Genomic DNA, 23,917 nt, shown 5'->3' on the forward strand with positions numbered 1-23,917 from the left:
GGTTGGAAGAGACCTCAAGGATCATCGAGTCCAACCTGTCACCACAGACCCATGACTAGACCATGGCACCAAGTACCACGTCCAATCTCCTCTTGAACACCTCCAGGGATGGTGACTCCACCACCTCCATGGGCAGCACATTCCAATGATGAATGACTCTCTCAGTGAAGAACTTGATCCTCACCTCAAGCCTAAACTTCCCCTGGCACAGCTTGAGACTGTGTCTCCTTGTTCTGGTGCTGGGTGCCTGGGAGAAGAGACCAACCCCTTCCTGACTACAACCACCTTTCAGGTAGTTGTAGAGGGCAATGAGGTCACCCCTGAGCCTTCTCTTCTCCAGACTAAACAATCCCAGCTCCCTCAGCCTCTCCTCATACGGCTTGTGTTCAAGGGCTCTCACCAGCCTTGTTGCCCTTCTCTGGACATGTTCAAGTGTCTCGATGTCCTTCTTAAATTGAGAGGCCCAGAACTGGACACAGTACTGAAAGTGTGGCCTAACCAATGCAGAGTACAGGGGCACAATGACCTCCCTGCTCCTGCTGGCCATACTATTCCTAATGCAGGCCAGGATGCCATTGGCCTTCTTGGCCACCTGGGCACACTGCTGGCTCATGTTTAAGTGGCTGTCAATCAGCACCCCCAGGTCCCTCTCTGTTTGGCAGCTCTCCAGCCACTCCGACCCCAGCCTGTAGCACTGCATGGGGTTGTTGTGACCAATGTGTAGAACCTGGCACTTAGATGTGTTAAATCTCATGCCAATGGACTCTGCCCATCTGTCTAGCCTGTCAAGGTCCCTCTGGAGAGCCTTTCTACCCTCTAACTGACTAACATCTGCTCCTAACTTGGTGTCATCTGCAAACTTGCTGATGACTGACTCAATCCCCTCATCCAGATCATTGATGAAGATGTTAAAGAGGACAGCACTAATCCCTGGGGGATGCCACTGGTGACTGGCCGCCAGCTGGATGTGGCACCATTCACCACCACTCTCTGGGCTCGGCCCTCCAGCCAGTTCCTAACCCAGCACAGAGTGTTGCTGTCCAAGCCACGAGCTGACAGCTTAGTCAGCAGTTTGCTGTGGGGGACGGTGTCAAAGGCCTTGCTGAAGTCCAGGTAGACCACATCCACAGGCCTCCCCACATCCACCAGGCAGGTCACCTGATCATAGAAAGAGATCAGGTTGGAGAGGCAGGACCTGCCCTTCCTAAATCCATGTTGGCTGGACCCGAGCCCTTGGCCATCCTTCAGGTGTGCAGTTATTGCCTCCAGGATAATCTGCTCCATCACTTTCCCTGGCACTGAGGTCAGGCTGACTGGCCTGTAGTTTCCAGGTTCCTCCATCCGACCCTTCTTGTGGATGGGGACCACATTGGCCAGTTTCCAGTCACCTGGGACCTCACCAGTGAGCCAGGACTGGGGGAAAATGATGGAGAGTGGCCTAGCTAGCACATCCGCCAGCTCTCTCAGCACCCTGACATGGATCCCATCCGGTCCCATGGACTTGTGAATATCCAAGTGGCTCAGCAGGTCCCGAACTAACTCCTCATGGATTTCCAGGGCATTACACTGCTCCCCGACCCCATCGCCCAGCTCAGGAGGTCACTTCTCCTGAACTCCTGCCTTGCTGTTAAAAATTAAGGCAAAGAAGGTGTTCAGGACCCCAGCCTTTTCCTCATCTTCAGTCACTGTGTTCCCCTCCAGGTCCAATAAGGAGTGCAGGTTCTTCCTGCCCTTCTATTTAGTGTTAATGTATTTGTAAAAATGCTTTTTATTATCTTTCACAGAGGTGGCCAGCTTCAGTTCCAACTGAGCCTTTGCCTCTCTAATTTTTTTCCTACATAATCTAACAGCTTCCTTAAACATACCTCGAGAAGCCTCCCCCTCCTTCCAAAGGTGATACAGCCTCTTTTTTCCCCTTAATGCCTTCAGGAGCTGCTTCCTCATCCAGGCCAGTTGCCTTCCTCACCGGCTCATCTTTCGGCACATGGGAACTGCCAGTTCCTGTGCCTTCAAGAGCTCCTGTTTGAAGTAGGCCCAACCCTCCTGGACCCCTCAGTTCTTGAGGGCTGCTACCAGGGAATTTTACAAATAAGTTTCTTAAACAGGCTGAAGTTTGCACTCCAGAAGTCCAAGGTGAAGGTTCTGTTGGTGCTCTTCCCTATCTCCCTGCATATTGAAAACTTCACTATCAAAGTATGCCACACTGTTGTTTAGTACAAGAGCGTAAAGCAAATTATGGGGGGTTTATTAATATAATTTTGTATATGAAAGAGTTATACACCTGAAGGTAGGTGATATTTTATGATTAAAATTATCTGATCTCCACAGATTTTAGCAAAGGGACTCCACAATATGAAAGGTGCATAAGGCTCCTGTATTTTAGGGACATCTATTTTTTTTGTAATAAAAGTACTTTGTAGCTGTAATGAGAAAATACTTACAAAAGCTCGTTAATAAATACCTACTGCCAACTAAAGTTTTACAGAAATCTGTTGACAGTGAAAATATGGAAAAGCAAGAAATTAAGTTATATCCTCTTACTTAATAAAAATATTTTCTATCTACCACACATGAAAATAAGGGTTTTTAAATTTTCTTCTTTCTTTTTTAATGCAAGAAAGCTGCTTACAGGAATAACCCCCTATTGGTACAACCAATGCATCATTCAAGTGTTCTCTGCCAGAGAAGCTATGCTAACTCCTTGAAGTGGTAAAGTGACATGCATCTCAGTGACATGATGCACAGACAGATATTTCCGTCATATATTTGAAAGAAACCCTACAGACTGCTGACAGCAATGAATGAGAAATGAGAGGTTACTGAAATACAGCTGAATTCAGGGCAGTTTAAAAGACCTGTGTTTCACTTCACCCCATCGTTTATTTCTTGATAGTTCAAAGTTTTGCTATAATACAGAAGATGTGTTTTTAAATCTAGGCTTCTATTCATGTCAGAGGGCAAAACTGTAACTCAGGAATCTGGACCATCAACACAGCCATCATAATGGAGTTCTGATCAGTAGTTTGTGGTAGGTCTATTGTTCTGCTTTGAGAGATCCACCCAAGAAATACCAGGAACACAGCTTTGCCCCCCTAAGAAACCACATCATGTTTTAAATAAAAAAGCTCATGAAAACAAAACAAAACAAAATACTCCCCCCACCCATGCAATATAATTTTTCCACAACAAACACAAAACCAAAACAAAACAGGCAAGTACCTGCAAAAACACCAATTCAGGTGAGGCAGACCTGCCATCACAAAACTGGAATATAAGAACACGTTTACTTTCCCTTAGGCAAAATCCTGAACCAAACTCTCTGTTCTGGATGGCTTAGGAATGGAAATTCTCACTGTGCAAACCCTTACTGGCTTACTCTGGACACAATTGCAGATCCTCAGTTGACTTCCAGCAGGGCTACATGCCTCCCCAAATGCAGCCATCTCGAATGTACTTTAGATACAAATCAGTCAGGAAGGCCGAAAACAATGGTCTTGAGCTACTTCTGGAAACACAGGAGAAGACAGGGTCTCTTGTGCAAACATCATGTGCCCACTGCTGCTGCCACTGGCTGCCTGGAAGACGTCTTCTGAGCACTGACCAACCTCTAGAAGGACGCTGAGGTAAACCAGGTTAGAGAGGAATAGGGTGGCTATGCCAACAATCTCTACAGTCTTCTACAGAGTCAAAGTGAAAATAACACAAAAAAGACACGTTGTCAGTGACAGCACTGCTGCCAACCATTCGTGAGCAAGATGGTACCTGCTCTCAACTATAAAGCCTAATGATGCTAATGCTGCAAATGCTTTCTTTCCAACCAGGAGGCTGTGGGCCAGATAGTACATCACACGTACAAGTGCGGCTTCTGTGCACCAGAGGGGCTTTATAATCCCCTTGGCTCCTCTGAGTAAATGTCTGTGTAGTGACCTGGAGATGACAAAAGCAGGTACCTCAACGAAAACAGATTTTATATTTTAACACTTTTTCAAAAGGCTGGAAATAGATGACTCACCACTAGTCTGCCTTTGACCCAGTGCTGTACAGAGTGGGTTGATACTCTCACAGGACAAATTATGCAGCCAAGATACTGGATATATTTTGCAGTAAAAACAGTGTTTCTTATGAAATAGACTTGCCTCATTGTGAGGGGGAAAACCCTGCCACACTACCAAAAACCAAAAGTGAGCACTTAGTAGACCAGGAGAATTATGAAAACGAACAAACAAAAAAAACTCAGTATTAACAGGACAATTATATTTAGGGGGGGAAAAAGGTAAAAAGGCTATGCAAAACTCTCTGTTTTCAGCCTTCCAGATATGCTAGTTGAATGGATTTCAAGCAACATCAGCTGAATCTAGTACAAGAAACATCTGAAGTACTTACTACCTCTAGAAACCTGCAGGCCTTCTAAAGAGATTAGGGTTCAGTGTATCTTAGTCAGCCTTAATCCACTTCCCCAGATAATAGGCATATAAAATAGGACATATGTGCCACAAACCTAAACCAGGCAAGAAATATAAAAGGCCAGTCCCAGATCAAGGAGAACCTCTAAGGAGCAGGATCAGATATGTAAAATGCTTTACATAAGGGCATTACTCTACATAGAGGATGCAAAGCCCAATTAGATAATCCTTGCTACAAGAATATACAATAAGATTTGGATCTGGATGGTTTTAGGCTTAAGCACCATATACTTGTTTAGCAGATTCTGATCAGCTACACTTGTGCAGAGTCACTGATGAATATCAAAGCGTTGTGATGTTGGAAGTAATCATTTTATATGCAAAGGAAAATGGAGACTGAAGATTGTCATTACTGACCATGATGTATGAGAAGGCTAACAGAACTTCTCTCTGAGAAATGACCAAGCTGCATTCACAGCTTGTACAGTAATAAAAATAACCTTTCTACCTGGAAAATGTAAAACCTTAGCAGAGAAAGAAAGCATGCTGCCCCAGAGAACTTTTTCTACATTCATTTTTAGAAGAGAGCCATCTGCCAAAATATACTGTGTGTAATTTTATTTTCAGTACTCTGAGCTCCAAAAACAATGGCACAGCTTTTCTCTCACTACATTTTTAAACATCTTAGTATAGTATGTGACAAGTGGCAGATGCTGGGGAAGACAGCATTTTGCATCTCAAGAGCTTGGCAGGCAAAAATATTGACTAAGTCAATCAATACCACCCTTTCTGAGACACATTCAGACACAGCGTACTGTCGCCTGCTGCAGGGATGCTCGGCAGCTGGGAGAGTCATTGCACAGCACCACTTGCAGCAAAGCTGTGGGAATGCAGGGCTGCCAGGCACAAGGCAACTTTGTCCCCTGACATTCACTCAAAAAGTAACACACATACTAGCTGGGGTAAACTATTAATAAGATGATAAGTTAAGCTTTTAATTTGATGGTGGCTAGTTCCAAGACATTTATGAGCAATGGTGAGACTCTGGGAGAAACTCACTTCTTCAGACCATGCCTGAGCCAAGACCAGCAGCAGCACCTCCTTCCTATTCCAATGATAGCAAAATAAGTCAGCATGATGAAATCAAATAAATATCACTATAAATCCCATCCCTGATAAGCTGCACAAGTTTATTCTTGCTTTATTTCACATTGCTTAAGTTTCATTCAAATCCTCTTCTGCATACATTCTGTATTCCCCACAGAGAGCCTGGTCTGTGGCAATATAACTCCTGCGCTTACTTCCCCTTTCCAAATCTGAGATGGCACCAACCAAATGTAGTAATTTGCCCTGAAGAGACTCACACAGAATGTTTAAATATGCAATAACATATAGAAACTACTGGATCAGACAGTACTAATGCATGGTGTTTGTGCCACATCTAGGGTCAGGTTCCTTCTAGGAAAATGAAGGCTAGAGCCACTGCATCAAATTCGCTTTCTATGTTTACCTACTAAAATCCACAAATCCTAGGTATTTACCTGAGAACATAATGACAAGAGAACAGACCATGTTAACTACATCTTGCAGTATCTGAGTACCCTTTCTAAAATGTAAACATGAATGTTTGGGGCTGGTAAACCTGATTGTTGTAGTTCATTACTAAATCTGGAGTTATTCTAGTGATTTCTGAATTGAAACTTTTCAAAACTCACAAATTGAGTGCTGGATGATCCTGTTATTTTAAAGAATGTATTTGCTGTTTCAATTTCTCCCACAAATAGTGGGTGGTGCTTGCTTTCTGCAGCTCTCTTTCTTGTTACATACGTTACACTGTTATAAATAATACAGGGAGTACACCTGTAAATGTATGGCAATATTGATGTGATACATAGTGGAGACACACGATGCATTGCAAACATCTATGAGAAATACATTTCATAAGTAACTGGGATTTCCTCACCTGTGGCTGCCCACAAACACATTTCCCACTTCTGTGGGAAAGAGTCTGATACTCCAAATATCTAAGAGTTCTTTACTAGCATCACTGTTTTTTAAAATAACACTAATTTAACGTGCTGTACCTTGTCATGGGATTCCTCTTAACTCAATTCACACCTTTATACAGTAAAGACATCTACAGCTGAGCTAGTCACCAGAGGAATTCATCATTCACAGGGATAAACTGACACTTGAAGGGCTTGACTCATCTCACCAACTGTTGATATTTATCTTAGGATAAGACAGTGCCAACAGTGACCATGAAGATATCACTGGATGAGAAGGTCTGATGTGGGTATTCACACTGCAGACATTTATAAACTAGGAAATCAGTCAGAGGTGGCTTCCTTGCATAGATACTTTAGATCATAGATGGAAAAGGGGATGTTTTCAGCTCCTTGGCAGCACTTGGCATTTTATGTTAATCAGTAAAACCTCAGGAGAACCACTAAAAATTGTGTTTATGTTGTTCATGGAAGAGTTGCCTTACTCCAGATTGAAAGGTTTTCCAGTTTCCTTGGATTACTAGTAAATTAAGGACTTTCACTTTGAGAGAGGGGAAAAGGAGTGCCTGTAAATGTCCAAAATCTCCTAAAATTATTTTTTTCTGTAGTGAGAGATGGGGTCCTGCAATATAAATGTCATCAGCATTGTTTTGTTACAGAAAGCATTACTCATTTAAGTAGGTCATCCCCAGAAAAATATGAATTGATCTATAATGCACCCCACACCTGGTGGCAAAACTGCCTGAGTATACATATATTAGATATATTAATTTAAACTGACAAGAATCAGTACCAAGTCCCTGGCATGTGTTTGGTCCACAGCAAATTGTCTTCCTCTTCTGCATTTCCATAATTTTCCACAAGCCTGACTGCAAACAGGTGACCACACAATGTATTAACCAACAAAATAGGAAAGTATTGCCAAGAAATGTTAGCAAGGACTAAGGTGATTGATGGGAAATCTTTCCTAACTCTGTGGGTTCTGAATATGAAAGTAGTTCCAGATTACAGGATGATAGTTGTTGATTTGCTAACACTGATTAAGCTCATACATTTTCACAATCTCTTAACTGTTTACATGCTCCCTCTGCACTACAGCAGCACAAAGACTGTTTTCCCCCCACTCTTTTGTATATGAATTTAATTCTTTTCAGATAGGATGAATCTGCCTGAGATGTCAAGTTAAATCAACAATCTACCAGACAGGAGTTATGGATAAATCCTTTATTACACAGTAAAAATACCTGTTTTCATTACGCTTTTGGCCTGCCAGAAATTTGATATCACAATTCAATTATTTAGTAGTCAACCATAGGCTTTTTCATAGTGCATAGTGCAGGTTTAGCTCATTTCCAGGCTAAAAAGAGTCAATCTTGCAGGCCATATTAGACATGAAGACAGTTTTCATGTCCTGCAAACTCTTATGAAAGATAGAAGATAGCCCTTCTCATTTTACAGTTGAGAACAAAAGAAAAAGAAAAAAAGGAAAAAAATATGTGCTTTTCTTTTTAATCAAACAGCTAAAACTGTGGAACAGGGCACAAGATGCATCGGCAACTGTACATACTGCTTGATTTTTCACTTGCTCCATGGCTGTGTTTTGGTTTGTTCCAACTAGCATCCTCCACGAAGAAGCCTGAGTGTGGTTTGGGAATAGATCATGCCAGAAGCTACTCCAAATAAGAATTACAAACAAGAACTTCAGCTGCTTTGGCTTCCTCTGGTGCACTCCAACACAATCCCACCCATTCTGTGCTAACCCACGCAGCATTCTTACCCCTTTATGTGCCATATATCAAGGCACACAGCACAAATCCTTCACTTTCCTGCTATCAAAACATTCCCCCAACTCTCAATATGTCTCTTACAATAAACATTTCAACTACATAGACCTAAGAAAACATGCACAAAAATAACATTATCTTGGAGGACACAGGGAAACAACAGGTTCAGTGGAGACTAGGGTCCAATGCTATTTGGATGTGCACAGAAAATCAGCATAGAGGCATTTGATCTTAATTAGGGCAAACATAAAAGACTGTGCTCTGAAGTCTTTGTAACCAGTATTCTGAATAAATAAAACAGCCAAGCTGCATCCACATACCCTGTAACGGGTAGGACCTGGACTCCAAGAATTCACATACAAGAAAAATACTCAGATCTCCAGAATTCAGGAGTTCAAAGGTGGATTGCTCATTATCCTTCTCATGCAAGTCCCTACATCTTTCCTCCTAGAATCATTCTATGGTTGTACAAATAATCAAATATTTATTAGATGGGAAAAAAAGCCCTATGGCTCTGAAGCTTAAATCTCTGTACCAATGTGTACAGAAATGTGACATTTTATAAGTCTACAGTTACTAAAATAACTAAAATAACAGACCATTTCCTTGTCTCTGATTTTGATCAGAATTTTGCTTTTGATCTGAAAAGCCTTTTGTAAAAATTAACTGCTAATGACATGTTTCTGCAAGGAGTTTTCATTTTGTGAGAAAATTCCAGACTAGCTTTATGTGAGGACCACACACTCACGTGGACAAAAGATGTTCATGCTGATGAATTGCTGCTTTTAGATGTAGAATTCAATTATCTCATTCTCTACAGCTGGTGTTATTGTGTGGTGATGTGTTTGTCTTCTGATACCTCAGGGCGGTGGGAGGGTGGGGGGAGAATAAAATTAATTTTCTACATTCACAGTGCCAAAGGGACAGTTTGAATAAGAAATGCTGCAATAAGACCTGCATGACTATGTCCTCTGGCATAAAGGATGAATCCAGGTTTCTCAGGTCCTGTTTTCCTGCATCACTTTCAGACTGAAAGCACATCTTTAAAAATGTTTTAGGAAAATTACTTTCAAGTTAAGCCTATTTTGACAGATGAAAAAGTAAACTACTTTATATTGGCTGACTTCTAGACCATATTCCTGAAGCCTTTCCTTTTACTTTTACAAGCTGATGGGGTCACTAATCCTACTCATTTTCAGTTTGCTAGTCAATAATCACTTAGGTGGCACTATGTCTTTAGAAATGACAGCTGAGACAAAATCTGATGCACAGTCTTCCTGGCACAATGCCTTCATAAATACCAATCTGAGGTGGCTGAATGGAGTCAAAATTCTGTATCTGATAATAACATGTTCACCAAGCTTACCCCAAAGAAGGTTTTGGGGAAGTTTACAACACTGCTATGCAATGTCTCTACTTCAGTGGTATAATGAAGTCATATGAAGCAGAACAGTTCCTGCCATTAGACATTAATCAGAGTCAACACATTGGGTTTTTTTGTTCTAAGGCATTTTAATTGTATCACAGGCAGAGGCCATATGGCTTAAGAATGAATATTCAGTATCAGAAATGCTTGAGAGGAAAATGGTATGTTCCTGGCTTCCAGCTTGGATGGTACCCATTGCTACAACTATTACGCAGCTGGCTAAGTTGCAATTTGACACCCATCTAATGTCTTTTTAGACTATTACCATCTTATTAATTAGTTATTGTTTACTAGTTTGGACTTTGTCTCTCCAAAGAGAAGATCATTTCATGTAAAAAATTCCTTTAGGATAACATATTTCACTGCACTTCTGCAGTGAGACAGCTCATAAGCTTTTATTTAGTGAGAAGTCATAGGTGTAGAAATCAATTTAATTTTTGAGGAATAAATATTATTTCTCTCTCATGTGTGGCAGGTGCATTCTTCCTTTATTAAAAATGTGGGGAAAACATTGGCAAAAGGGCAATTTAAAGAACAAATACCCCAGCACAAAATAACTTTCCAGAGAAAGAATTGAGCTTAAAAAAAATGAAACCATCACTTCTAAAGGGCAGGCATTCATTTCACAAATTTTATCACTGTCACTGTAATCTTTTAGCTTGCCCTATCTTATTTCTACAGCGGTGCCTCTCACTGCAGCTTGTTGCAGGGAGGAACACAGATGGATTTGGCAGAGATTTTTCTGAGCTGTATATGAAGACCTGAGGATAATGTTTCACATCTATGAGAAACTCAAGCTGTTAATACGTCAAGTAAACTAGATGTACATATCACAGCCTATTTACAAGACCACAGGTTTGTCTGCCACACTGAGCTACCTCAAATACAAGCAGCCCAGCAAGACTGGGGGCCAGGCTGCAATCCCTAGGAGGTGTTTGACTTGAATGCAACTGGGCCCCATGCTTGCAGAAGTGCACTTAAAGATAGTGGAGGCTGTGCCACAATATTTATGAATTAAACCAAACAACATGCTGAATCACTCCTGCAGGAATGTGATAAATCCATGATGCATTTCCCCACTGGAGCTATCTGAGCTGTGTTGGCTTTCATGAGTACCAGGTTGTAGTGGGTGAAGCAATTTCCTGTATGCATTTAGAAATCACTCTGGAATACTTAAGGATGCTAAAAGTTTGTTGAGCCAATATGATTAGAGAGCTATCGCCTCATTTTAACTGCATTACTGCCATAACCCAGGAAGGAAAACGCATATATGTGCATATATTTTCCAGGGGAAAATAATTCCATAATATCAACTGTAAGTTAACATTATCAGACAAGTTAATTTTCTTGTATTTGCTTTCTTACTTTTCCCAGGGGAAATCTGCCCTAGTGTATGAGACAAACACAAGATCCACCCAGGCTTCAATGCTGCATACTATGACACTACAGTGCTACTGAAATCACCAGGCAGGCTTTCAATATGACCTTGCTGTAGGGCTAAACATCTCCTTGTGATGTAGATCTGCCAGATCTGAACAGGACATAGCTATGTCACCAAGTGCTCTTCCATGTGAATAAAGAAGACAAAATCAATCCTGAATACAGACACATATCTTAAGCAACAAGCAATAAGCAAAGAGATGTCAGAACTGTAACTCAGAAGTCTAAGGAAGGGTGGGAAGACTGATAGTAAATGTTTCCCTGCCCTTTGGCTTTTAGGAAAAATGAGAAATCTTGATAACTGAAGCACTCAGTTATTCAAACCTATTCTGACTCAAAAAGCAATTGATGTGCTTGTTTTCTCAGGCAGTACACACATCACACTTACATGCAAGTAAGTATGCACGTCTGTCACCAGTCCTTCTTTAGAGGAGTATCTCACCCAAAGAATAGGCAGTGATCAGGACTATTGGCATCATTACTATTAGAGCTGTAAGTATGTGACTCCCTGTCATGACAAACCTAAACTCATTTTATGTATGTTTAGTGACATCCTATTCAGTCTAAACATGGTTGGTATAATACTAAAAGGTCTCATTGGGCACACCAATAAAACTGGGTGGGACTGAGTGTTATAAACAACATCAGATTTAACTCTCACTCTCAGACATGGACATTTTGTCAGAATTTTGTGACTCTGGAGGAAATGCCAAACAGAAGCTAAACATCTACATGAAACTGTTATGTTTAGCAGGGTGAAGTAAGTCCAATTAAAAAAAATGCCATCACCTGAGACTGATATTTAAAATGACAGTCACAAGAGGGAAAACAAGTTTTATATATGTATGCTCTGGTGAAGCTGCATTCTGCTTCTTTAGGAAAGTATCACATATCACAAGCATTCCTATTACAATTTTATTGCAATATTCAAGGTGTATTCAGAAGATACTATTATTTTTTTAAAATATGGGTTTATTGTTTGCCTCTGATTTCAGAGCCTTCCAGCCTCCACTTTCATTTTTAAAATTAAAGCTAGTGATATTTCCATATCAAAGGTTAAAATTAATTTGCTTTGTAGGACATGCCTCTTGATCTAAAATACTTCATTTTAATTAGGACACTTAATTTACTCTAATGGAATCAGGTTCCATTCACTTAGTCCAAAACTACCTTCTGAAAGAGTTACAAGCAGTACATTTTCTCAGCACAAGTCCTCCTAAAGCTTGTCTGCATGAGGAGGTTGCACCTACACAACTAAACTGATTTCAGATTGATCTACAAAACATTACTTAAATTAACCATAACTGGGTCTGCCCCACTTCTGGAATAGTTTTAACAGCTTTAAGTTTCCTAATGCAGACCAGGAACATATGATAGAAAATCATGTACCATCACAGCTATGTGGTAGCACGAAAAAATGAAATGATCACTGTCCCACCTTCCAGAGCACAAGTGTCTGGACCCACAGAACCACTTCCAGTCACCGTTTTTGTACACCTTCCTTGTTCTTTTTTAACCTCTTCTCTATAACATGTTGTGTACATGTAGACCATGCCAGATCATGTCTGCTTCTCATTAAGAGGACATAGAAGACATTTCCAAGGAACACTTTATATATTCTGATTCCTTGTTAGGATGGTGCTCTGTGCCTGTGCACAAAGGCATACAGATAGATCAGGGCAGAGATAATCAATGCGCAGGCCATGAAAGGCATTCCCTTCCCTTCCCTTAGTGTGAGAGCTCACTCCCTCCATTTACAATAATAATTCTGGGGAAGGCCTGTCTTTATCAACTCTGTACATCTCAACAGAACTGAGAAATGCAGTAAATGCCCTATATTATGATAAATTCCAAACTACAGTCCAGTCAGCTCTGTACTGACTACGCCTCTCACAATGAAGGGGCACAGCAACAAAACGATTTAAAAATACTGCATACCTTGAAAAGTAGCCAGGCTGTCATCCATTTGACCACTTTTACAACCCAAAAGACATGTTTGTAGAGATCAGTATTCACTACTCCAGGGTCTACTACATTAGCAGTCACATGGCTTCCATTTGCAGTCAGAAGATGCTGTAACTGATAGGTAAATAACACAAGGGCAAGTTTGCTTTGGGCGTAGGCTCCATGGGGTGAATATGAACATCTGTATATGAGAAAGAAAGAGAGAAGGAGATACACTTAAAAATAATCAGAAGTAAATCAGTATTGCACAATCATCAAATACACTTTGCAATATCCAGCAAACAGCTATACACTGTCATCAGAAGAAACAGCTTATCACTGTCAGGTGTGTCACTTGCTGGAGTTCTGGTGATTATTACATCTGACACCAAGTCTGACTTATGGCAGGAGAATTAAAGAAAAAAAACCAAACATTACACAGTGCCTGCCAGAACCTCTATGTCAAACTATTTGAAACAGAAATGCTGAGGCACTTATCTCCAGGATATCATCAGCTAGAGGCCCTCAAACTACTCTCCCCTTCCTCATCACCCTCTTCCCACACATACATACACTGTCCACACCCAGTAAATTCGTGCCTGATCATACTACTCCTGGTTATTATTATTTGTATTGCAGTAGGACCTACTAGTTTCTGATGAAAGCCCAGTTGAGTAAGGCAGTCATTGCACCTGCACCAATGATACACCAGATTATGCACAGCTAAAGAGATTAATACAAAGACAGAACAAGAAGAGCAGCTGCAAGTGTAACCACAGTTATGCCAGATAGAGCCTTTAGAGCTAAGACAGCTGGCTGAGCCTATGCCAAACAGAAGGTGTGACAAAGTCACAGGAATACTTGGACTTAACAGCAAAATACTACCTGTTGAGACTCTTGTGCATCTTGCTCATCTGGATGCTGAATCTGCCTTTCTTTCAAGTCAAACTTTCTAGGAACTGCTGATTAGCAGGGTTTCACCGCAGGCAGGTAGCAATATTTTTTTCCATAAGCAGATTAGTTCCAGGCAAATTAGCAGGTATGTCACTTAAAATGCTCCTCCCGATTGGGGCCTCAGCATTACTTCCACAAATTCCTATTCCTTGACACTCTTGTAATTGTTACATCCTCTCATCTAACCTTTTTTTGTGCTTAGTGGAACCAAAGGTAATTCCTGGCATTACAGGCAGCTCACAGTCAAAGCAGGCAGCAGCCTAAAGCAATGGGATCCTGTGGGCTGCAAAACAGCTGTGGTCCCCATCTCCTTTGCCTCTGCCAGAGCCTGGGAATGTGGCACTGCTTGCTGCTGCAGCAGATGTGGATCCAGGGGCTAGGGCACCCACTCAGAAGCAGATCTCTTTCCCAACCCTCTCCTTCCCCCTAGTTGTCCTGACTTTGTGACAGAGCCAGATGCAGCTATAGCTTCATCTTCTGCACCTTCACCCCTTCAGGTGGCTCAGTTGGTAGCGCATCAGACCCTTTATGTGGAAGGTCATGAGCTCAAGCCTGCAGTGGGCAGTAGTGTCCTCTGTACTCTAGTCATGAGGTCTGTGGTGACAGGTTGGACTCGATGATCTTTGACGTCTCTTCCAACCTTAGGAATACTGAATAGGTTACCCTTTGTGCATTAAATGCCCAGGCTGAGGATGTTCCTATTCTGCTGTCTCTGAGTTGGGTTTTTGTTGTTTTTTTTTGTGGTGGCTAATACATGAAAGGTTTTTATATTGAATGAATAGCAAATATGTGTCAGAGTTCTTTTTGCTATCTCATTCTTATTGACTGCCTTTATATATCCTGTAAACTTCACCACAGAAAGCTTTAGATGCTAACAATTGAGCTGACTCTCTGCAGAGGTATAAAGCTTCTGAAGCAGTTGAACTGCTCATGTTATCTGAATGGACTCAAAAAACCTGGAGACACAATGGCAAATAGTACAGTTCAGGTACTGGAAGTAAAAGAAAAGACCACCAAATCTCCATTGCTTCCCTTTATTTTTTCTTTCTTGTTCATTTTTTTCTCCCTGCTCTATCCTTGATCAAGCAAGTAACAAACACACACACTACAAAAGCATTATAAGTTGACAGAGAATAAAAAAGGACATCTGATAACAAACAGCCCTCACACCAACCAATGATGTGAGCTGTAATATGCTGGATAAAGTAGCTCCATCATCATAAAGATATCACCTGCACCTCAGGGCAAAATGGGCTATTTTAAGAATAAAGAACAATCACGGCATGAATATAAAAGTGACTTGGCATTAGTCAGAAAATTGCAGTTACATTTTAAATTCAGTAACATCCGTGCTCTGATCTGAGACACTCAACATGTCACCTTATGTTTCATGCATATTTCACCCCTTTTAACTTGAAGGACCAGATCCTCAGCTGCCACAAACTTGCCCTGCACAACCATGCAAGGCAGCGCTCAAGCCATCCATGGGAAGAAGCACTCATCCGAAGCTGCCTCCAGCAGTCAGCTGGCAGACAACCCTGGCACATTGCCATCAGTGCCAGCATTCCCCCACTGGTGGAGAATGCAAGCTGGGGCATGGGACAAGCTTCCTGAGTTCAAGTGATCTTGTCTGGTTTACAGGGAAGCAGGGCTGGGGACTACTCTGACTTGTTTTTCCTGGATCTAGTCTGGCCTGCAGTAACCTTCACATACCAGGCAGGGGGACAGTGAAAGCTCCCCATGACTTCCCATTCCCACATTTTGTGTGAATGATGTTCTGATTCACCTTATGGCAATGAAAAATGAACCACAAGGGCCAGATGCCCAAAAGCCTTGTACTTTGCATAGATATCTGTGTCAGAGAAACATGAGTGCTGAGAAGATATAAAAAGCTATCCAATCAGTGAAAAAGCCTTTTATATCACAGTGCAGAGATGCAAATGATTTGCAAGGCAGTGAGGAATCAGACTTCAATAGAGTACTATAGGTACGAAGGATATAAAATTGGATACACAGAGCAGACACTTTTGGCAGAACCCTTGCAATGATTACCTGCCCTCTTTCCGTGTTTTCTGTGTATGCTTTTTGCTTTCCAGGGATCTTACATCAATAGACTGTACAAGAGAGAGGAATAACCTGCGACATAGGACTGACAATGATTTTTTTTTTCTGAACAACTGTTTTGTTTGTGAGATTCCATTTATTAGAATCATGTAAAAAAAAAACAACCCACAATACTGGTTATTTGATTTCATTATAACCAGTTTTGACTTCATGCATCAGAAAAAATAGGAGAACACAGGTTCCTGTACCTGTATCACATTTGCATCTCCCATGCAACATACATGAGAGAATGGTTTGGATTGGAAGAGACTTCTAAAGATCATCTAGTCCACCCCCTGGATATAAGCAGGGATATCTTTCAGCACATCAGGTTGTTTGAACACCCATCCAGCCTGGCCTTGAACACTTTCAGTGATGGAGCGTCCATAACTTCTTTGGACACCCTGTTCAGTGCATCACCACCCTCACGGTAAAATCTCAGTCTATCCTCTTTAAAGTTTAAAACCATAAAATGTGTTCTTCTTGCACATGGAATTATCTGACTTTAAAACCTATGAATCTGAATTTAGCCTCTGTATGTACATTTTCTACACTGAAAGAAAGTATAATTGTATGCTAAAGAAAATAATACTGACATATATGCACTTGGACATTGCTTTAATTTTCTGAAGGCTCTAAAACTTTCTGAAATGGAAGTGCATACAAGAGACCAAACAGCTGAAAGCAGAACCAGATTACCAGGAAACTGTGCTGGCACACCAGCCTGTGACACTTGGACACCTGAGGACACAGAGTATTGACCAGTGCTTCACAGCACAGCAGACAGACTCTCAAATAGAAGAAACTGTACCTCCTAACAAGGTAGTCAGCTGGGCAAAACACTTGTAGCTCCCAGCTCCCTGTAGTAGCTGGCTAGAGAGCTAGGTCAGCTAGCTAGAGAGCTAGAAGATACTGGTGATCAATTGCCCAGGGATCTGTTCAAATAAGCAGTGGTCACTGGGCTTGAGCTATGTCATATAGCATGCCCTGTGGCATGGCAAGCCTGTGTACAGTCAGCAGCTAGGAAAAGAAGAGCACGGCCTTGGTGGAGAGAAGTCCATTGAGGAGTGGCATGCCTGGCATTGGTAGCTTGGAGAAGTTCATGCTCATCCACTCATTGGGGTGGAGCTCTCTGTGAACTACTCTTCCTACAGCCCTCTTCTACGGAATGCCCCTCCATAGCATTTTGCCAAGTCACTGCTGTTAAAACAGGGCAATGTGCTACGAACCAAATGGAAACTACAGGAGGAGTTAAGGCAGAGAAAATTGAATTAGCTTATTTGAAATCTGGCCAGTGGAGCAGCAATGTACAAGACCTTCTCTTCCTTTTAAATTAATATTTTATTGATTCTATACTGATGAATACAGGATCAAGATAAGATAGACTATGTATTTTATGTTCAATTATTTTTTAGCAGAAATTCTCGGTTTTTTGTTTAAGAATTTCTGCAACATAGACTGACAAGTTTGAATTGTCAATTGTCAAAAATCAGTGAGAGGAGAAAGGGAATGTTTTGTATTTTTGCCAAAGCAAAATAAGTAGGTGTTCAGTTCTGGAGTGCGTGAAACCTTGTCATTCGATGATTTTTATTTTTATTTTATTTTCCACCAGAGGCTGATTTTACCACTCATCTCCCTGGTGCTGTCTCCAGCAGCAGACTTAGAAGCATGCTGAGGCAATGTATTTGTAAAAAGTAATGGGAAGCCAAATTTCAAGCAGCCTGCAGTGGCTAATGAGATGTTTAAAAATGGTCTCAGCTTCTATTCGCATTTGACAACTGGATCCATGTTCAGCACACTCTGGTTTCTTATCTGGCTGGCTTTAGTTGGTCTGTCTTGTCCAGTGATACCATATTTAGTGAAGAGCATTAAGTCAGCTCAGGGTACCCAGAGAGCAAGAGGAAAAACAAAATTGCTGCTCAGCAGACCATTTTCTCCATATCTGTGAATAGGCTCTCATGCTACTCTCAGCTTTTTCTCCTTCATTAATGGGTGCTTTTGCATTATGTGCATAAGTGGAGGAAGCAGATACAGACTGACTAAGAGAAGGGTGCAGTGACGACACGCTTTCCCTTCCCCATCACATCTTGCATCAGCAAAAGACTTAGAGGATCTATTACTATGCTGACTGACACATGGCCACATGGCTGGTTCTAGCAGTGAAGTTCTCCTGGTGTAGACCTATTTCACGCTGCATTTGTATTGTGGATGTCATCCTCCCCTCACCCATCACCATGCTCCCCAATTTCCAGTGCGTCAATTTGCCCAGAGGGCAGAGCACACCAGGATCAAACTGCAGACCAACCCAATCGCTATGCTCTCCATAAAAAGACAAGTGATGCAAAACATGGGTGACATGCTGGGGTTTTTAATGAAAGGCCACACAAAATTTCAATATATGCCTTAGGATGAAACAGTGAATTAAACAAAACACAGACTTGATGCATTAAAATGACTGAAGTTTCCTAATGATTTATGTATTAATCTCGCAATGCATCATCACCATTGCTTAGGCAAGAACACAAAATACTATTATTAAACACAAAGCCTTTGCGGTCTCAAATTTTCTTTCTCACAGGAATGTAGCACAAGATTCTTCAATACTGTTGATTGATTTTGAAGTTTATTTTCAAGCAGCTATAGAAATACACTGCAGAATATAGGTATGTTTTTTTTTCTGGTTGTCATAAGCAGTTCTTTCTTTTTTCCTGTGTTAAACCAAAACCTGACTCTTAAATGTTGTTTATTAGATTTAAATATTTATCCTGTTAATATATTTGGCTGAGTCTCATCAATTGTGGTTTTCCCTCAATATATATAGGTGTTTAAGAGCAGGCTGGATGAGGCTCTGGCCAGCCTGATCTAGTGTGGGGTGTCCCTGCTCATGGCAGGGGGTTGGAACTAGATGATCCTTGTGGTCCCTTCCAACCCTGAATGATACTATGATACTATGATATATTACAAAAAAAAAAAAAAAGGAAATGGAGAAAAGGCAGAATTGGAGAAATCAGAATATATCTACCACCATTGAAAACTAGTAAGTTGCCAGTTGAAATAAAAAAGTATATGCATTGGTAAAACAAAACTAAAATCTAAAGTGTTAGCTTACCTGCCTACTCAAATGTTGTCAGAGTTATGCTTTGTGTATTAGCTGTCCTGTTACCAACTAGTACTGTAAACTACTAGAGACTCACCCATTAGAGTAAATACCCTGGGTATTTAGGGTGTTTCTTTCATGTGCATTTATTCCATATAATTGATATGTAGCCTTTAAAAAAATAAAATAAAAAAATATATACATATAACAGTCAAGGTGGCCTTACTACACCCCCACGTATTTCAAACGGAATACACTGGCAGCTGCAATTAGAGTGAATAAGGTCTCAAGCAGTAGGGACTCCTCAAGTCCCCTCATGACACTGGGCTGTACATGTTAGGAAGTAAGGATACAAGACCGATAAATTAATAGAAAGAATAGAATAGAATAGAATAGAATAGAATAGAATAGAATAGAATAGAATAGAATAGAATAGAATAGAATAGAATAGAATAGAATAGAATAGAATAGAATAGAATAGAATAGAAGTAGAGTAGAATAGAATAGAATTAACCAGGTTGGAAGAGACCTTTGAGATCATCCAACACTATCCAATCAATTAAACCATGGCACCAAGCACCCCATCCAGTCTCTTCCTAAACACCTCCAGTGACAGTGACTCCACCACCTCCCTGGGCAGCACATTCCAATGGCCAATCTCTCTTTCTATGAAGAACTTCTTCCTAGCCTCCACCCTAAACCTCCCCTCGCACAGCTTGAGACTGTGTCCTCTTGTTCTGGGGCTGGTTGCTTGGGAGAAGAGACCAACATCTGCCTGGCTACAACCTCCCTCAGGTAGTTATAGAGAGCAATAAGATCTCCCTGAGCCTCCTCTTCTCCAGGCTAAGCAACCCCAGCTCCGTCAGCCTCTCCTCATAGGGCTTGTGCTCCAAACCCCTCACCAGCTTTGTTGTCCTTCTCTGGACATGTCCCAGCAAGTCAACATCCTTCCTAAACTGAGGGGCCCAGAACTGGACACAGTACTCAAGGTGTGGCCGAACCAGTGCTGAGTACATGTCGAGGATGACCTTCCTGCTCCTGCTGGCTCCACTGTTCTGGATCCAGGCCAGGATGCCATTGGGCTTCTTGGCCACCTGGGCACACTGCTGGCTCCTGTTCAGTCTACTATCAACCACTACCCCCAGGTCCCTTTCTGCCTGGCTGCTCTCCATGCCATTGGACTCTGCCCACCTGTCCAGCCTGTCAAGGTCCCTCTGCAGAGCTCTCCTACCTTCTAACAGATCAACACCTGCCCCCAGCTTGGTGTCATCTGCAAACTTACTGATGATGGACTCAATGCCCTCATCCAGATCATCAATAAAGATATTAAAGAGCATGGGGCACAGCACTGATCCTTGGGGGACACCACCAGTGACTAGATGCCAGCTGCATGTGGCACAATTCACCACCACTCTCTGGACACCACCCTCCAGCCAGTTCCTAACCCAGCACAGAGTGTTGCTGTCCAAGCCAGGGGCTGACAGCTTGGCCAGGCGTTTGCTGTGGGGGATGGTGACAAAGGCGTTGCTGAAGTCCAGGCAGACCACATCCACAGGCTTCCCCAGATCCACCAGGCAGGTCACTTGATCATAGAAGGAGATCAGGTTGGTCAGGCAGGACCTGCCCTTCCTAAATCCATGCTGGCTGAGCCTGATCCCTTGGCCATCCTGTTAAGTGCTGTGTGGTTGCACTCAAGATAGAATAGAATAGAATAGAATAGAATAGAATAGAATAGAATAGAATAGAATAGAATAGAATAGAATAGAATAGAATAGAATAGAATAGAATAGAATAGAATAGAATAGAATAGAATAGAATGAATAGAATAGACCGGGTTGGAAGAGACCTTAAAGATCATTGAGTCCTACCTATCATCCAACACCACCCAATCAACTAAACCATGGCACCAAGCACCACCATCAAGTCTCCTCCTCAACACTTCCAGTGACGGTGACTCCACCACCTCCTCAGGCAGCCCATTCCAATGGGCAATCACTCTCTCTGTGTAGAATTTCTTCCTGACCTCCAGCCTAAATCTCCCCTGGTGCAGCTTGAGAATGTGTCCTCTTGTTCTGGTGCTGGTTGCCTGGGAGAAGAGACCAACCTCTGTCTGTCTACAACCTCCCTTAAGGTAGTTGTAGACAGCAATAAGGTCACCCCTGAGTCTTCTCTTCTCCAGGCTAAGCAACCCCAGCTCCCTCAGTCTCTCCTCTCTCCTTGTGTTCCAAACGCCTCACCAATTTTGTTGCCCTTCTCTGGACACACTCCAGCAAGTCAACACCCTTCCTAAACTGATGACCTATTCCATAATCTTGCCTGGCACTGAGGTCAGGCTGACAGGCCTGGAATTCCCTGTTTCCTACTTCCAGCCCTTCTTGTGGATGGGCATCACATTGGCCAGCTTCCAATCTACTGGGACGTCTCCAGTGAGCCAGGACTGCTGAAAAATGATGGAGAGCAGCTTGGCCAACTCATCTAACAGCTCTCTCAGCACCCTAAGATGGATCCCATTTGGTCCCTTGGACTTGTGGGGATCCAAGTGGCTAAGCAGGTCTCTAACTACTTCCTCCTGGATCACAGGGGAATTATACTGCTCCCTGACTCCATCTGCCAGCTCAGGAGGCCAGTTGTCTGGAAGACAATCTGTCCTGCTACTAAAAATGGAGGCAAAGGAGGTGTTAAGTACCTCTGCCTTTTCCTTATCTTTTGTTACCATGTTTCCATCTGTGTCTACCAAGGAGTGGAGGCTGTCCTTGCCCCTCCTCTTGCTATTAATATATTTATAGAAGGATTTTTTGTTGTCCTTCACAGCAGTGGTTAGTCTAGGCTCTAAGTGGGCTTTTGCCTAATTTTTTTGTTTTTTAATGTTTTAATGATTCTACACAAGCTGAAAGGCAAATCCTTTATGTCTTAGTTGCTTACACAGTCACAATACTTAAGTAGTCAGAGGCAGGTGGCACTTTCAGAGCAGCCCCGCTTGTCCTTTGACTCACAGAAAAAGGCTGGCTATGGTCTCAGAGCTTTCCTCTCTCCCTGCAGTGAGCCACTCATTGCCTTGAACTGCTCGCATACAGGATGCCTTTGACATCATTCGACAGTGGTAAAAAGAGCATTTTTCTCTTAAAATCAGAATTACAAGGGTAGAAGCTCAGAACTGGGAGATCCTTTCTCTAAGAGGTAAAACACTGGTGATCATCTCAGTAGCTCAGTTCTCTGCATATCACTGACTCCTGCCTTGTACTTAATCCACAACCCAGTAGGCAACACAAGCTGGAAGCTAGGGTTAGGCTGTGTTTTAGGGTTTGTTTTAAACGCATACTTTCCAACTCTCAGCATTCAGTGACTAGCCCCTTGTTATAGCTGGAAGGAAATGGAGAGACTACACACCTTAACTGTCTTTGGAGGGTTACATTTAGGGAAGGAACTTGGAATGTCTTTTATAATAAAAGTATTTCAGAAAGGCAAAATAAACAAGGGCTTGCCACCCTGGGCATTACTGTCATCCAGGTGGAATCAATGCATCATTTTTGACTTGGCTGATCCTTCTTTCTAATTGCAGGAGGTGAGATGTTAAGAGCCTCCCATTATACAGACTGCCTCGATGCGTGCAGTTCCATTGCTATGCGCTCAGCACAGCTCTCAAATGTATGAAAGAAGGACACAAAGCTGGGCTCATCAGTATCTTGGAGGAAAAAAAAAAGTCTGCTCTTTATGTTTGTGTACAATTGGTGTTAATTTCAAATGTTTTTGATGACTCTAAATATTGATGGCAAGTTCAAGTTGTAATTACTGCAATTCCATTTCCCAGGAAATACATGTCTATATAAAGAATTATATAAATTGCCTCTTCTGAAGCACCATTTTTCTGGAGTTGGTTCATATGATGTCATTTTAAGTACTTGCTAATATCTGAAGTGGTATTTGAGCACAATGGTATCCCTTTCTTCAATTAAAAATCTCCATCAAACAAATGAATGAGTAAATAAATAGAAATAGGCAAGGTTTTTTGCATTGCTGCAGCCAAGAAACAGATCAAGACTTCATAAATTACATCCTGTGTCCACGTGAGCCTTTTGAGTGATGAGCAAACAGCATGGCCATATAGCTTTTCATATTATCTCTTGAATAATCTGGATCTGAGGTTACTGAAGACTGTCATACATCTTCTAAGATTATCTCTTGAGTTATAACAAGAGAATTCAGGCACTTGTGCCTTGTGCCTAACTCTCCTTTAATAGAGCTTTTAAGTTGAAGGGGTCTTCCTTCAGTTTCTTCCCTTCCATCAGAATGTCCACAGGACCAGAAAATGGCCCAGTAATAACTTGGATAATACCTATTTTTATTTTTCTTTTGATAAAAAACATCTTAAGACTACTGTAGACTTTTGCAAATCAGCCAGATTTTGGCTTTTCATTCTGGGGCTGAAAGGGAAATGTGGGGTCTGGCTATGCATAATAAAGTACTGCCACTTCAAATCCAGCACAGTACACCAAATGTGGTTAGCAGATTTCCAGAAGACTACAGGAAATGTGCTGTTATATATGTGAAAATAATATAAGATTTCATTTTGTGGTGGGCTGAACCCACTTCACTGCCTTGGAGCTGAGTAGGCTCCAAGTGTTTGACAAGTGAGAATATTCATCACTCTGAAGGACTTACCTGTCTTACCAGGGGAAACATGGCTTGAATGGGCAAGAATGAAAACCCCTTTTTCCTCCAAGATGTCTATGAATACTGCACAGAAAATGTCATCACTGTCT

General features: G+C 41.8%; 1 protein-coding gene across 2 annotated transcripts in view; it reads right to left on the reverse strand.

Annotated features, from left to right (window-relative positions):
• Positions 1–23,917, reverse strand: part of DHRSX (dehydrogenase/reductase X-linked) — a 186,259-nt gene that overhangs the window by 20,744 nt on the left and 141,598 nt on the right. For both annotated transcript variants that reach the window (XM_068141540.1, XM_068141531.1), the window contains one exon: positions 12,998–13,205. In XM_068141540.1, coding sequence (XP_067997641.1) covers positions 12,998–13,205 — 208 coding nt within the window. The remainder of the gene's footprint in view (positions 1–12,997; positions 13,206–23,917) is intronic.

This window comes from Melanerpes formicivorus, unplaced genomic scaffold (assembly GCF_026170545.1).
Source record: "Melanerpes formicivorus ecotype bairdi unplaced genomic scaffold, bMelFor1.0.p_v2 SCAF_1, whole genome shotgun sequence".
Classification (NCBI taxonomy): Eukaryota; Metazoa; Chordata; class Aves; order Piciformes; family Picidae; genus Melanerpes; species Melanerpes formicivorus.